Source organism: Equus przewalskii, chromosome 10 (genome assembly GCF_037783145.1).
Source record: "Equus przewalskii isolate Varuska chromosome 10, EquPr2, whole genome shotgun sequence".
Lineage (NCBI taxonomy): Eukaryota > Metazoa > Chordata > Mammalia > Perissodactyla > Equidae > Equus > Equus przewalskii.
The window spans coordinates 36,696,619-36,711,394 of NC_091840.1; the positions used below are offsets into that span (position 1 = coordinate 36,696,619).

General features: G+C 36.1%; 1 protein-coding gene across 30 annotated transcripts in view; it reads right to left on the reverse strand.

Annotated features, from left to right (window-relative positions):
* Nucleotides 1-14,776, reverse strand: part of SYNRG (synergin gamma) — an 84,478-nt gene that overhangs the window by 41,762 nt on the left and 27,940 nt on the right. For 12 of the 30 annotated variants that reach the window (XR_011523468.1, XM_070562444.1, XM_070562441.1 and 9 more), the window contains exons 4-11: nt 11,242-11,372; nt 10,468-10,573; nt 9,629-9,740; nt 6,531-6,740; nt 5,290-5,523; nt 4,295-4,372; nt 2,160-2,356; nt 1,280-1,528 (exon numbers count right to left, since the gene is read on the reverse strand). Coding sequence is in view for 29 of the 30 variants with exons in the window: in XM_070562444.1 (XP_070418545.1) it covers nt 1,280-1,528; nt 2,160-2,356; nt 4,295-4,372; nt 5,290-5,523; nt 6,531-6,740; nt 9,629-9,740; nt 10,468-10,573; nt 11,242-11,372 (1,317 nt within the window). In the remaining variant the exon portion in view is untranslated. The remainder of the gene's footprint in view (nt 1-1,279; nt 1,529-2,159; nt 2,357-4,294; nt 4,373-5,289; nt 5,524-6,530; nt 6,741-9,628; nt 9,741-10,467; nt 10,574-11,241; nt 11,373-14,776) is intronic. The other 18 variants (XM_070562464.1, XM_070562460.1, XM_070562463.1 and 15 more) reach the window with 3 other exon arrangements.

The window sequence follows — 14,776 nt, forward strand, 5'->3', positions numbered from 1 at the left end:
AGACAGGAATCTTGTCTTGTATTTTTAGATACTCTCTTGCACAAATAGTAAAAAATTGGTTTTAAAGAGCTAATCTATACAATTGTTTCTTAAAAAGATTGGTACCTGAGCTAACATCTATTGCCAATCTTTTTTTATTTTTTCCTTCCCAAAGCCCCCAGTACATAGTTGTATATTCTAGTTGTAGGTCCTTCTGGCTCTGCTATGTGGGACGCTGCCTCAGCATGGCTTGAGGTGCAGTGTGCCAGGTGTGTGGTTAGAATCCGAACTGGCAAAACCCTGGGCTGCCAAAGCGGAGTGCGCAAACTTAACCACTTGGCCACAGGGACAGCTCCTAATCTACAGAACTTTTAAATAGCTGAATCACATTTAATAGATTACTGAGAAACTGCCATTGTTAAAAAACACTTTATAGATGTTTGTAAATTACAAAAGTGATACCAGCTTGTAATATACAATCTATCACATACCCGTATAAACAGTGAACACTGACTCCTCCTCCCAAGCTCTAGAAGTGAGTGCTGTTAACAGTTCATTTGTTTTACAGAAAAATGAGCTTACACTATATTGTTTTGCACTTTAAAAAATATAATTATATAACACAGATATCTTTTCCATGCAGTACATGTAGATCTATCTTATTCATTTTAATGATCAAATAGTTTACCGCTGTACGGATGAACCAAAATTTATTTAAACTTTCTTCTCCTGATGGACATACAGCTATTTCTAATCTTTTACTCTAACAAACAATGCTACAACAAATACCCTTGTATATCTTTGCTAACTTGAGTTACTATTTCTGTGGGAGAGATTCCTGGTTGTGACTGCTAGGTCAGAAGATACAGACATTTAGAATTTTGACAGCTATTGTCAAACCTGCCTTAAGTCTGTACAATAAAACCCGGTTCCCTACATTTTCACTGATATTACATATTATACGTTTTTAAAAATTTTGCTAATATGAGAAGTGAAAAATAAACTGAAGCATTTTAATTCCAGGTTTAGCAGCTTCCTCAAAAGACACAGCCTAAGAATTTAATTAACTTTATTAAGCTTGATGTTTAAACTGTACGTCCTATAAAGAAGTATAAACTTTTAGCCAAAATTCAAATACCTTAAGGCTTAAGAAATTTTTTCATGTTTTTTAAATAACAAAAAATTAAATATTGTATTGTTTTAATAATGTGTAATCCAGCAACCTGTGTAACCCTGGAAAAAAAGTTGTCCAGATGCCCTTTCAGGGATTATTTAGAATATGCACAGCTACTCCATTTACCTGATTTGCAGGGTAAGTTGGCATGAAGCTACTGGAAGCCTGGGCTGTAGCTCCCCCCACTGGTCCAACGAGGGTAATGCCCATGACTGGCTGTCCGAGGTTGAGGGGCATGGAGCCTGCAGGGCCGGAAGTCATCCCAGTCGGCTGACTCACCGCGGTAGGCAAAGTCATAGGAAAGCTACTTAAAGTTGGAACAGGAGCCGCTGGGAACTGGTTTAAAGCATCGGGACTGATGGCAGGAACACCCCTCTACACAGAAGGGGAGGAACATGGAAACACTTTAGGGGATTGCAAACTACACACACTCTAAATCTGGCAAAGAGAAACTAAAGGTAAAATCTGTAGCCCTGGTATGTTTCCACTCCGACTCTCCCAAAACTCACGAATTTGATACAAGAAAATAAATTACAAGGTTAAGGTAAACCTAATGTTTAGCAAAGAAATGGCCAACAGATCAATTCTGACATTTTCACTCTGCAACAAGTTTGGTTAATTCACTATAATCAAATCATTTAAAATGATTTCGTAATATGAAAAAAATTGCAACCAGCCCAAGAATACTTTATCTCTATCTAAAGAATTTTAAAACAAGGATTTCAAAGAACAGAGAGAGTAATTTAATCTATTATTGACTAACTTTCAAGTTCAGACGGGATACATTTAGGCCAGAGATTGTTAATATAGTAAACAATCTTTAAACAAAGGAATATTTTGTTAATATGCACATCATATAAATTGTTCATTTTTGAAGTACTGTATCCTGAAAATAATCTAAATTTTAATGTACAAGGAGTTCTACAAGGTTGTAATAAAAAAAGACTCACATTCTTTCAATGTCTATTGAAAAGTTATTTGATTCAACTTAAGAAACAACGTCTACCTGTGTCACTGCTATCATGGCGAGAACGGTGTAAAGTTCCTCTTTAGTAAGTTTGCCAGGTGTAGTTCGATTAGCTAAGGCCCATATCTGTCCAAGAGTTTCCCTGGGAAGTCCAGACGACATCAGAATGGGATAAAGTTTAGCAGTATCTATTCCAGTTGGAGTCATTGTGGTTTCTAAAATTTTCTTATAGGCATCTATTAAAGGAAAGACCAGGTTACAAACGTAAACGTACTACAAGTGACTGATCTTCTTTGTTGTCATTGTTGTTTACAGAAGAATAACCTTAAATTAAACTGCTTTAATAGAACTGAAGCCATGTTACGGTGTGGACTTCTGTTAAGATATACAAGTGAAAATATCCAGCAGACAATTAGGGTCCGGAACTTAGAAGAGAGGTTGCAGCTTGGTCCTAAAGATAAAGATTTGGGGCTAACGGCATGAGAAAGTCACATAATTCAGAAGACAGTAACAACAATTAAGATGGAGGTGGTGTAAGCAGACGCTTTGGACTTGAAAGGAGAAGCTGTAGAGTAATGACAGTGGGAACAGTTTGAAAATAGCCGTGGGAAGCAAAAACTATACCAACACCACCTTACACCCGCCCCAATGAATTAGAGGCTGTGAAAGAAAATATCATTGGGTAAGGTGCTATGGGAATAAAACCTGCAGAGAAAGACACAGTTTCACTTAAGGTGAGAAAGTAGAATAAATGTCTGAAAAGAGGAAAGGACTGTTGGAGAGTGTTTTGCAATAAAATGGGGTTTCCAAAGGACAAGATGGGAAAGCCTGTTAGAGTTGCCATATAAAATATTGGATGTCAAGACTGCATGAGACATACTTATACCAAACAGTTGTTTGCTGTTTATCTGAAATTCAAATTTAACTGAATGCTCTGTAGGCTTATTTGCTAAATCTGGAAACTGTAGTTACAGGAATTTTGGGGAAAGAAAATAGACAGGGTTCATAAGGGAGACAGAGAAAAATGTTTAAAGCAAATTTTATATCTAGGATTTAAATATGGATTACAGATTAGTAGGCTGGCCATAAGAACATATACTATGGCTAGGAAATTATGTATGCATGTATGTTTGGAAGGAGGAGAGAGAAAGAAATATAAGCTGACAGAAAATGGACAGAACTTCAAAAATATACCAAGACCTAGATTTTGTTTGTTTGGCTTGAAGACAAAGAGGAAGAAGAAAAGATGCAAACTATCTAACGGGTAGCTGGAAGAAAATCTATTATTTTTATAGACAACTGAAGTCCCATATGGTTTTGGGAAATTAGCCTTTCAATTAGTGATTATGTGATTATGATGTAAAGTAAGACATTACTGCTTTCTTCCAAAAAGAAGTTCAGCTACAGGAACCTTCCATGAGTTTTACTTAATCAAGTGTAGAACAACTTTAGTTTATGACCAATCTAGAAAACTAAAGATCTGATGAAAGTTACTTTCGGTTTTCAAGGGGTTGGCAAAGTAGAGTAAACTGAACAAGTTACAATATATTAAGATTGATTAATATACGCTGCTATAATAGTCATTATTCTATGCACCATGGCTCAGACTATTTCCTTGAATCAGTTGAATACTATCACAAAATGTGCACCTTAGTAATTTTTTTTGGCTCAGCAGTAATAAGATAGATAAAGAAAAAAGTAAACACAAGCTTCCAACATAGAAAAAGATGCCACTTGGTCTTTTACTTCATATAACAGCACATGGCAAGTCATAGGAATATTTTTTAAAAATATAAGCTAATCACCAAGAGTTCAAAAAACTAAACATATTAGTATATTCTTGCTAAGTTAATAATAATCTATGAAATAAGTATTTGATAATGTCTTTTAAAGCATGATAAGTCTAAGAAAAGTGCTTAGAAATCAAAGTATACGATGGTCAATAAAACATGAAAGCAAAACATTCTCCTGCATTTATAAAGTTATTCATATATGAGGCATCTTAAGAAACACTAGATTTAATTTTCTGTACTCTTTTAGAAAAAATAAACAAGAAAAAAGTTACAATTCCTTCTGCATATTTTATAACCACAGTAGTAAATATTTACAACTACATTTACAACATTTAAAGCAAAACATCCAAATGGGAATCCTAGACAAAGAAGCTTTTTTACCTGGAACCAAACTCTCATTGTAAATCCAAGGAGGCATTCTGGGCTGAACAGGATCCTGTGAGGGAAACACTCCCACACCTAAAAGATAAGGAACATTATCTAATATACATAAGGGGCTATGCAGAAGATGGGCAAGTCACAGTGAGTCATGGCTTTTTATAAAAGCATTGGCTGGAGACACTAAAAAAAAGTCACCAATACAACTAAAATATTTGGTTACTAAACAACTTTTATACATCGACTATGTCTTAAAGACTAAACTAAAAAAAATGAGACGCGCCAAATCAGCATTCTGAATCATAGGAGACTCGCACTATTTCACATGCATTAGAAACCAAAGGGAAAACACGATAGATGGTGGTTTAAAATCATAGACGTAAAAAACTGTAACTGCCCTAGCTCTACCTGCGGCTCTTAATAATGTTTCTTTGCAAAGTCTCATTTTTTTTTTACCTGAAAACAACACTGCTGCCTTAGATGGAAGGGATTTAAAAAAAGAATTCTGCAGTAAAATATCATCCAAAAGTTTGCCTCCTGGGCTGTCACATTCTAATTCATCTCTCCAAGCTGAGTTTATAAAAATTTGGATGTTTTAGGCAGCAGTGTGAATGATTTGTCTCGGAGAAGCAAAACAATCCTCTCATTGGTGACTTTTCCAGTAAAATTTTAACTTTCCAACCTTTACGGAAGAACAGGAAGTATAAGAGGAAAAAGAAGAGGTTTCATAAAATAAAAGGAAAAGAAATTTTAAATCAGGAATGATTCTGATTAAAAAGTGGTTATCAAATTTTTTTAAAAAGGAATAACAGCGTGTTGAAAGAATTCAGAGCAAAATTGTAGGGTTAATTGGAGAAAGGAATGCATTAAAAATTCTTTAAGCAAAATTTCGATTAGCAAAATCAAGCAGCATTCATTTTAAGAGTAATGCTTAAGGTGTTAGCAATTGAGCGATATTTGGTTAAATGAACTTTTTGCTGAGTATTTCATGAGCTCACCACTCTCTTCAATGGACAGGTTTTGGTCTGAAGTCTTTTCTGCCTCGGCAGTAGTGGTACCACTTACACGTCCATCTACAGCACCCCCGTTATTAGCCGTTAAACTGGGATGGTTCTTACTGGAACCTGGGCCTAGGGTTTTGTGCCCAACTTCAGAAGTATTTAATTTAATTTGTTTCTGCTCAGATGTACTTATATCACAAGATACTAGGAGCATCTCCTCCAAGGAAGGGCCTAAACAAATAGCATGAAGGATTATTTGTATATAACCACAAATTTCTGATTTTTTTCAATCATTCATTTCCACCCCCAGGTTCTAAAGGGAAGGCCCTGCCACACATAATGTAAATTTTGAAATAATTCAATCACTACACATTTGTATAGAACTTGAGAGACTAGAGATTTTAGAGAACTTAAACACTGTTATCTACCGTAATTCTCAAGACTTCTATGAGATAGTAGGTAGAATGGTATAGTGGGAGGAGTACTACCTTTGATATCTGGCGTCCTACATAAGACGCGGACACATCCACTAACGACTGGTGGGACCCTTGGCCAGTATCATCAGTTCTGGGTCTGTTTCTATGTCTGTCAACTGAGAAAGTCTGAGTAAGAACCTGTCTGCTAAGATTGCTCTCAGCACTGCTCTGTCTCAAGACAGAGTGTTAGCTGCCTCCTCCCCCCATTATTTCACAAGCGATAGAAACCTGAGGCACAGAACTGTTTAAAGGTTTGTCCAAGGACAAACTGGCAGTAAACGGAGAACCTGCGCTTCTGAGCCCCAAGTGCTCCATCACTGACCCAGAGAGAGCACCTTCTAAAGCAGCTTTCCTGCCTCATTACTCTGAAGAAAATGATAATGGTGATTTTCCCAAACAAGAGGAAGCTCCTGAAGAAATCAGTTTGTTTTTAAAGTTCTAAGGTGGTTTAAATAGCTCCTAATTTAGGAGCAAACGTTTTAAATCACTTTTCAGAAATGTGAGGCCTCCAGAATTTAAAAATCTAGATTCTTGTTTTGGTGAATTTTAATAGTACTCAGATATTCAGGTACATATTTCTTTGCCAACATCACTGTGTTACTCTACTTCTATAAGAAACATAAATTACCCTAGATTATCTTCAGAATACTTTCATTAAGAATCTAGGAGTTACGTGCTTTACATTGTACAAGGCTGAAGCAGTAGAGAAATAAGGAATTTGCCCAAGGATACCATGTAAGGCAAAAGACACTAGAATCAAACCTGGAGGGAGAGCCTGTGCTCCAGCCTTCTGTACATGCAACTGGCCAAGTGGGGTGGTGGGATGGAAAGACTGAAAAGCCTGGGAAGTGGAAGAAGGCCCACATGTGGGAGGTTCAACAGGCCCCTGCATAAAGTCACTGAATTCTTCTTCATCAAGAAAGGCAGGTGATGGGGAGACAGTTTTAGCAGAATGAGATGATGTGGGATAATCTGCAAAATGGAAAATGGCAATGAAACACACAGAAATGAAAATCAACAGGGAAAAAGAAATCAAGAGCTAGTACAATTCCAAAAGAATATACTGAAGCATGAATAGTGGAGGTGAACAGGAAATGACATGAAACCACAGTCGAGGAAATTCTTATACAATGGGTGCAAAACACTTTGATGTCTATTCACACACGTTTATTTTTTTGTCTTTTTAAAAAGAGGTTTTATAGCTATTTTGCATTTGGTTCAAAAACAGAAAAATGTAAAACTCAAATTTTCTTTCCTTCTTTTATTAGGTTAGCACTATTTTTTTCCCTGAGACCCCTAATAATTTACATCAAGGAGGTGATTACTTTTGAAATCCAAGTGATTTGTTCATCTGGATAATATTCTCTCAAACCAATATAAACCAGAAATAAGAAAACCTGCCTATATGCTGCTGAATACATTTTGGACAGATACATACTCTGATGATCAAATCTCCTTATACTAGTAAGAACCAGTGCATGATACTTGCAATTTTTGATGTATCATGCCTAATCCATACACTTTGCATAGTTCACATTTCAGTAAAGTTACCATATGAGGAAGGAAAATTACAAAAGACAACAAGAACATTAAACACATTACCACAGCAATATCTTCTTGTGAAAAGCATCAAAACTGGGACACCATAAGGCATTAAGTCAAACAACTCAGTAGTCAGTTTAAAAAAATAAACTTTGACTGAGGACTATGTTTAAAAGATCTTTGGCTCTAAAGGATTTATAAACATCACGGTGGCTTTTTACTGTTAAAAATGAGATTCACTTATGGAATAACCCTTCCCTACAGGAGCCACATTTAACACTAGTCTCACTAACCACATATTATTGTTGCTTCTTCACATTTTTAAGTACTTTGAATCGCTTTAACATTTACTAGCGTCTAATGTCACAAGGAGCAGTCTTTTTAAAAAAAGGCTCTCATCTGAAAAATGGGGACACTATATGCTTCTCTTCTGGATCTGTGAAATAAAACTTGGAAACATTGAAAGTTTTATGAAAGATGCAAAATGAATATGCAAAATTATTGCCTTAAATTTGTTTAAAAGAGAAAAAAGCCATACCATAATGAATTCCAACCCTCCCAATAATGTAGTGAGTGTGTGCATTTGTGTTCTCAATTTGGGTTCTCAGATCAGTACTGGTAGAAAATAGCAGTAACAGAAAACTGAGAGCTACTATGAATATTTTTTAAATGGATCCTGACTACTTACCAGCAATAAGGCTGCAAAGGCTAAACCAATGTTTGTTTGCGTTTGACTGGAATTATGTTAATTCTATGTGGTATATATTTTGGTTTATAAACTCTTGTAGCTCTACATACGATTAATAAGAAGTATAAAAATTATGTGATAAATGCAGTTTGTATATTCAATATTATGAGATAAATAAGTCTGGGGCGGGGCATGGAATTAAAAGACGACTTTGGTGGTAAAAAGGCTGGAAACTTTTTCTATACTTTAGGCCTAGGTTTAAGACCCCATCTGGAGAAGCTCTGGAAACTCCTTGGGCTTGCTTCAGAAAAATCTTTTTCTGGCTAAGCATGAAGCAGTTAACCAGCAATAGCTAACTGCATGCATGCTGAGTGAACTTATAGGATTATTTGAATACCAAAACACCAATTTATCATTTAACAATGAGTTTGTTAAACTACACCTGGTTGTCCAAAAAGGGTATTCTATATTGACAGAACAGTGTTTGACCTAATAATGACCATTCCTCTCTGCCTTCTTTTCCCTTTTTCTAATTTCCAAGCTGGGTCCAGTTTTAGCACTCAATGCCAATTCTTAAATTACTTCTTGACTAGCTTATTCAGTTTATAATTTTATTTTTAGACACGTTTTTCCTTTCTGAACTAAATCTGATTGCTAATATCTATTCTCTTTTCAATCTTGGTGTATATTTTACTTTGGGGCATATTTTTGGAATGATAATCTGACTATATAATCTAACAAGTAAAATTAATAGTACAGACTCAAAGCTGTCTGAGGAAGTCAAGAACTCGTTACTGTGCCAATATTAGACTATTCCTCCTGATACCAACTATATAGGTATTATTAATACAAGAGTTCAAGACAAAATTTGTCAATGTAATATTTGCCAGCAGAAAACAGTACTTGGTTGGCTGAATGATTTACGAAAACCGTACATGTATTAATGGTATGCTATTCTTGAAATTAGCTGAGAATAAAATGTCAAAATACGAAATTAAAAAAAAAAGAATGTGGTAACAGTTATGTAAAGACAAGATTCATTTCAACTGCTAAATATTCAAAACACAGGTAAAAAAACCCAAAAAATATCCCTATACCCTGCTCTAAGTAGGCATTTTTTTTGTTTATCTCATGATAAATGGTAATAAAAACTACCAAAAAATGTATCAGAGAAACTAAAACTTCATAAGGAGCATTATTAAACTCATGATTTTTTAAAAAGGTGGCATTTAAAAAATACGTAAGTTTAATTACACTGAATAAAATCTAGACTAGCTTATAAAAAGTAAAACTATTTTAAAACAATGAGAATAAAATGGTAAACTCCTTTATTCATTTGCTGTGAGTGAACGAATTTTACTAATGTTAACATACTCATGTATACAGAAGACTTACAAGTGAAATTTTGTCATATTGACATAAAGAAGACAAAGAGGTTTTTTACCTCTTAAGATAGTTATCTAGACCAGAGCTCTTAACCCATTCCAAAATTTAAAACATCCAAATCTTCACATGAAGAGTTTAAGAGTTTAACAGTGACTCTTCACACACACATAATGTCCAAACGGTTGTCACACCCATGGACTATAAAACACCTTTCAGTAAAAGAAAGTTTTAAAATTAAAACTACCTGGTTTCTTAGGGTGCGATGCCGGAGTAGGGTGCATCTTAGCATCTCTGGAAAACCCATCTAAGTTTCCTTTTATGGCTTCCAAAGCATCATCTCTACTCTTCTCTCCTGTCTAAGAGACAATAAATGTATGTATATTTCTTCACTTATCTCTCGTTTCATCCTAAATCCTCCCAAATTAAAAGAAAAGTGCAGATATTAGTCTATTTCCAGTAGAGCCATGCGTCGCTCAATGATGGGGATACATTCTGAGAAACGCGTCGCGAGATTTCGTCATTGTGCAAACATCATAGGGTGACCTAGATGGTATAGCCTGCTACACACCTAGGCTATATGGTACTAATCTTTATGGGACCACTGTCGTATATGTGGCCCATTGTTGACCAAAATGTGGTTATGTGGCACATGACTGTATTTTTATCACATACTTCTGATAGTGAATTCTCCAAGTCAGAAAAACATTGGTAAGTACATAAAACAAAGGCATGACACTGTATAGAATATAAAAATATTAAGAGGCCCATTTATAAATAGTTTAGGATAAAGCTATTAGATATTAAGCATCCTGTATTAATGCTTCCCAAGAAAAAATTACAAACATTCCAATGGTAGTAAAAAAAGAGTTGAGAAGATAATGGCTGATACCCCATTCTCCTCAACAACAGAGTGTCTTTACAGAAAAAGAAAAATCCTTCATTTTGGATTTAGATAAACCAAAATGAATCAACCACAGCCTCAGCTTGGGCTGGTGTCTAAGTCAAAAAACCCACTGACGGAGTGAGAAGAGGCACATGCAGGGCAGGGCGTGTGCGCCGTGGTGGAGGGTGGTGGAATGTTACCTTGGGTTTCACACTACTCAGAAGTCTGAGCTTTTGCTTCTGCTCTTCAAACTGGCGTCTTTTTCTTTCTTCTTCTAAGAGCTTTTGCTGCTGTTCAAATCGTTTCCTGAAGGAAAAACAACCTAGTAAAGAACCAGCTTCAACAACTATCAACTGTGTTATATTCACATTTCTACTAAGTTTCAGCAACATCATCTTGCATTTCTAGAGCGAAAAACTTCACTGCTAATTATATCTAATTTTCTTATGACAATCTAATCTCCCCACTACATTAATTTCAAAATATATGAAATGAGTCTAAAAATGATTACCCAAATTATAGACATGAATCTATTTCTTGTCCAATTTGCAAAGGGAGGAGACAACCTTCTGCATTCAAAAGTAATCTCAAGAAACAGACAGGGAGGTAGACAAAATAAGAATACTCTTTGCTCTGAATATAAAAAAGAAACTTCCACTTAGGGAGGCACTGTCACACGGGAGGAAGAGCAATGTTCTGGAAATCAGGAGGCCTGCATGTGGGCCCAGGCTTTGCTAGTAACTGCATAACTTGGACTGATAAGCCGCTTCATTTCTCTGGATTCATTTTCCCTAAGATGTAAAATTAGAGGATGTCTAAGGTCCCTTCTGGCTTTAAACTTATAGTAAAAGTACTGTAAAGAGTTTTAAAGGCAACGTGACTCTTTTAGCCCCAAATCGCACTAGAGAACATTTGACAATTTTTTAAATAACTGCTATCATGGATCTTTATCCTTGAATCCTGAGTTTTCTTACTGCTGCTCTTCGGCAAACTGCTTCTGCATGTCTGGAGGGTACTGTGGGCCTGGAGGACGCATTCCCAGGAATGGCGCTTGTCCCAGGTAAGGCATTCCCGCTGCTGGCATTGGTCCCATTGGTATTCCTGCCTATAAGAAACAGACAAAGGCTTAAAAAACAGAACTTCTCCTTTCAATTATTACAAAGCAAAATCGTAACTTCCATAAACTCTTTCTTAATATTTTTTTACTAACGAGCTCTATAAATGCATTTTAATAAAAGATTCAAAGAACACAGGCTAAAATTGGAACGCTCCTCTTAATATTTTGCCCCTTCCATTTCCGTCACCATCTTAGAGGAGACCACTGCTAATGGTCTGAGGCTGTGTGTGTGTGGAAGGATATAATATTTTGATGCTCATTATCACAGGCTGATATCCAAAATTTCACAGAAAATATATTTAATCAATAATAAATGATATATCAATACAACAGTATAAACTTTACTGAAGTGTCCAGAAGTAAAAATAGTATTATACAATAGCTAACCACAAAATCTAATATTGATGATGATGACACTGATGACGATAATGGCTAATTTTTACTGAGTGAAAATTCTTCTACTCTTCAACCTCCTCCCTGAGAGGTTCCCCTTCTGTCCCCTAACTGAAACCTGGCTGTCCCCAGAAGCCCTCTCATTTGGAGACTGCTGCTTCTCTTCCACATTTCCTATAGATGGGGGAATATTCCTCCTTGCTTCTTTCTTCTAAACCCTTTCTCCTGTTTCTTCCTTCAAAAACCAAAATGCACTGCAATTTCTTGCCTTGAGACGTCCTCATTCACTCTCCCACACTGTTTATGTCATCTATTGACCCTCAACTTGCTGACTCTTCAACCGAAGGTTTCAGAACCGTGCTATCTTCCATTTCACTCCTAAACTGCTCTTGGCGATACCAATAATCACATGGACGATTCATCTGCCACTGTGGTCTTTCAGGTCTTTGACCTCCTCACCACAATCACGTCCAACACATCATTCGAGCTTCCCATTCCACGGTCATAACCTTGATCATCAGTCCCAATAAATGCATCATCTCCCAAATCTTGATTTTAGGCATCCCAACACTTGACCACCACCTCCTATTCTTCTAGTTCACGTACTTTAGCAATTCTCTTATCTCATTAAAACCTCCCATCCATTAATCTTATCACTTTTCCCACAATCCATCACCTCATCGTGTCCTTATTCCTCTTCTTGCTCTGCTTAGATTCCAGAGTTCAATATTAAATGACCTTGTAAACATCCTTAATCCCTTACCTCTGGATTCCTCACTTTGGTCTCCTAGGAAACCTCATCCCTAGTTAAAGTCAACTAACCACCTTCTCTTTATCCTTACACCCAAACCACTGAACCTTGCTGGAGAAAAAAATCTTAGGGATGCACTTTAAATTCTTGACTATAAATCTCAAATGGATCCCCAAAACAGGCCAGTCTTATGAGGATTCCTACTATATAAGATTTCAATCCTTTGAAGTTTCTTGAGATATGCTATGGCCCAGTGTATGGTCAATTTAAAAAAATACTTCATATTTGCTTAAAAAGAAAGCGTATTTTGCGATTGCTGGGAACAGTGTCCTATTACTCATTAATTAAGCTTGTTAAGAAAGTTGTTCAAACCTTTATCTTTACTTATTGTGGACTTGTCTATTTCTCCTTGTTGTTCTGTCAGTTTCTATCTTATACATTTTGAGGCCAGGGTATTAAGTGCATACAAATTTGGAAGTGTTATGCCTTACTGATGAATTTAACCGCTTATCATAATGAAACAACCTCTTTACCTCTAGGCTTTTAAGGCTTTTTGCCTTAAAGTATATTTTGTCTGATTTTCCTTTAGCTACATCAGCTTTTTTGGGTTGTTTTTAGTATTTACAACTTTTTTCATTCCTTTAAACTTTCCTGTAACCTTATGTTTTAAATGTGTCCCTTCTAAGCATCAAACATCCAGATTTTTGCCTTTCAAATGGATCTTTTAAATCATTAGCATTTAGTATAATTATTGATATATTTGCGTTTAAACCTATCTTATTTTGTGATTTTGTGAAAAGTGTTCCACTTTTTCTATGTTTTTCTTTCCTTCTTGTCTTTTTTTTGGATTAACTGTTTTTTCGTTTCTACTTGTTTGTAAAATTTTTATATAACCTATTAAGGTTACCCTTGAAATTAGGACATGTATTCTTAACTTATCAAAGTCTGATGTTAATATCTTTCTTTCACAGAATGCAAGGCATTAGAACTTGAACTCCCCTTCCCAAAGTTATATATGATTATTACTTGTATTTTAATTCTCTGAATATTTACAAAAGCCATAAAGACATTGTTTTATGAAGACAACGTTCATTTAGATTCACCCACACATGTATCTTTCTTTGTTCTTCGTTTTTTTCTGAATCTGACTTTCCATCTGGGATCATTTTCCCTTTGCCTAAGGTGCTTCTGCTTTTACTTCATTTATAATTTCATTTATTGAAAGTCATTCAGTTTTTGCCTGAAAAATGGCTTTATTTTACCTTCACTCTTGGAGATTGGCAGTTATTTTGAGTTAGTACATTGAAAACATCATTCCAATGTCTTCTGGCTTCCACTTTTTTCCTCTGGCTGCTTCTGAGCTTTTTTCTCTTTGTCTTTGGTTTCTGCAGTTTCTCTATGTGTTTGGATGGATACTTATTCTCACTGCCTGTTATTCACACTCTTCTGTCATAGTCCCAACATTGAGGGAAATGATCGAGCGTGGCTAGGTCATAAAAGACACTGCAGCCTCCACCTTCCTCTCCTGAGTCACCTGCTCGGGAGAGGTCCACGTGGAACTAGAGGACCATCTAGGAACTGAGGCCTCCTGCCAACAGCCAGCACTGAATTGCCAGCCACGTGGGTGGGACACGTTGGAAGCAGTTCTTCGAACCCCAGCAAAGCCTTCAGATGCAGCTGGGCCGTCATCTTGACTGACACCTCATGAGAGATTCCAAGCCAGAGCCACCTAGCTGAAGCTACGTCCAGTCCTGACTCACAGGAGTGGTGAGCTGTTTATTGCTGTTTGAACCCTCTAAGTTTTAGGGTAATTTGTTATGCAGCAATAGATAACTAATATAACCGTGTGTAGATTTATTAGGCTTCCCGAATCTGTAGAACAATGTCTTCCAATAGTTCTGGAAACTTCTCAGCCATTATCTCTTCTGATTTACTCTCTTCCTCCTTTCCTTCAAGGATTCCAACTAAATAAATGTTAGACCTTCTCATTGTATCTTCAAAATCTCTCATATATTTTCTATCTTTTCACCTTGTCATACTATACTCTACATAGTTTCTCCTGACCTATCTTCAGCTCACTAATTCTTTCTTAAGCCATTTCTAATCTGCTCTTAAACTCATCCACAGAGTTCTTCTTTTGTTTAACATATTTTTCAATTCCGAAATTTCTATCTTTTCCTCAGATCTGCTGTCACTTTTTATAATTTCAAGTTCCCTGCCAAAATTTTCCACTTCAACTTGTCTTTCT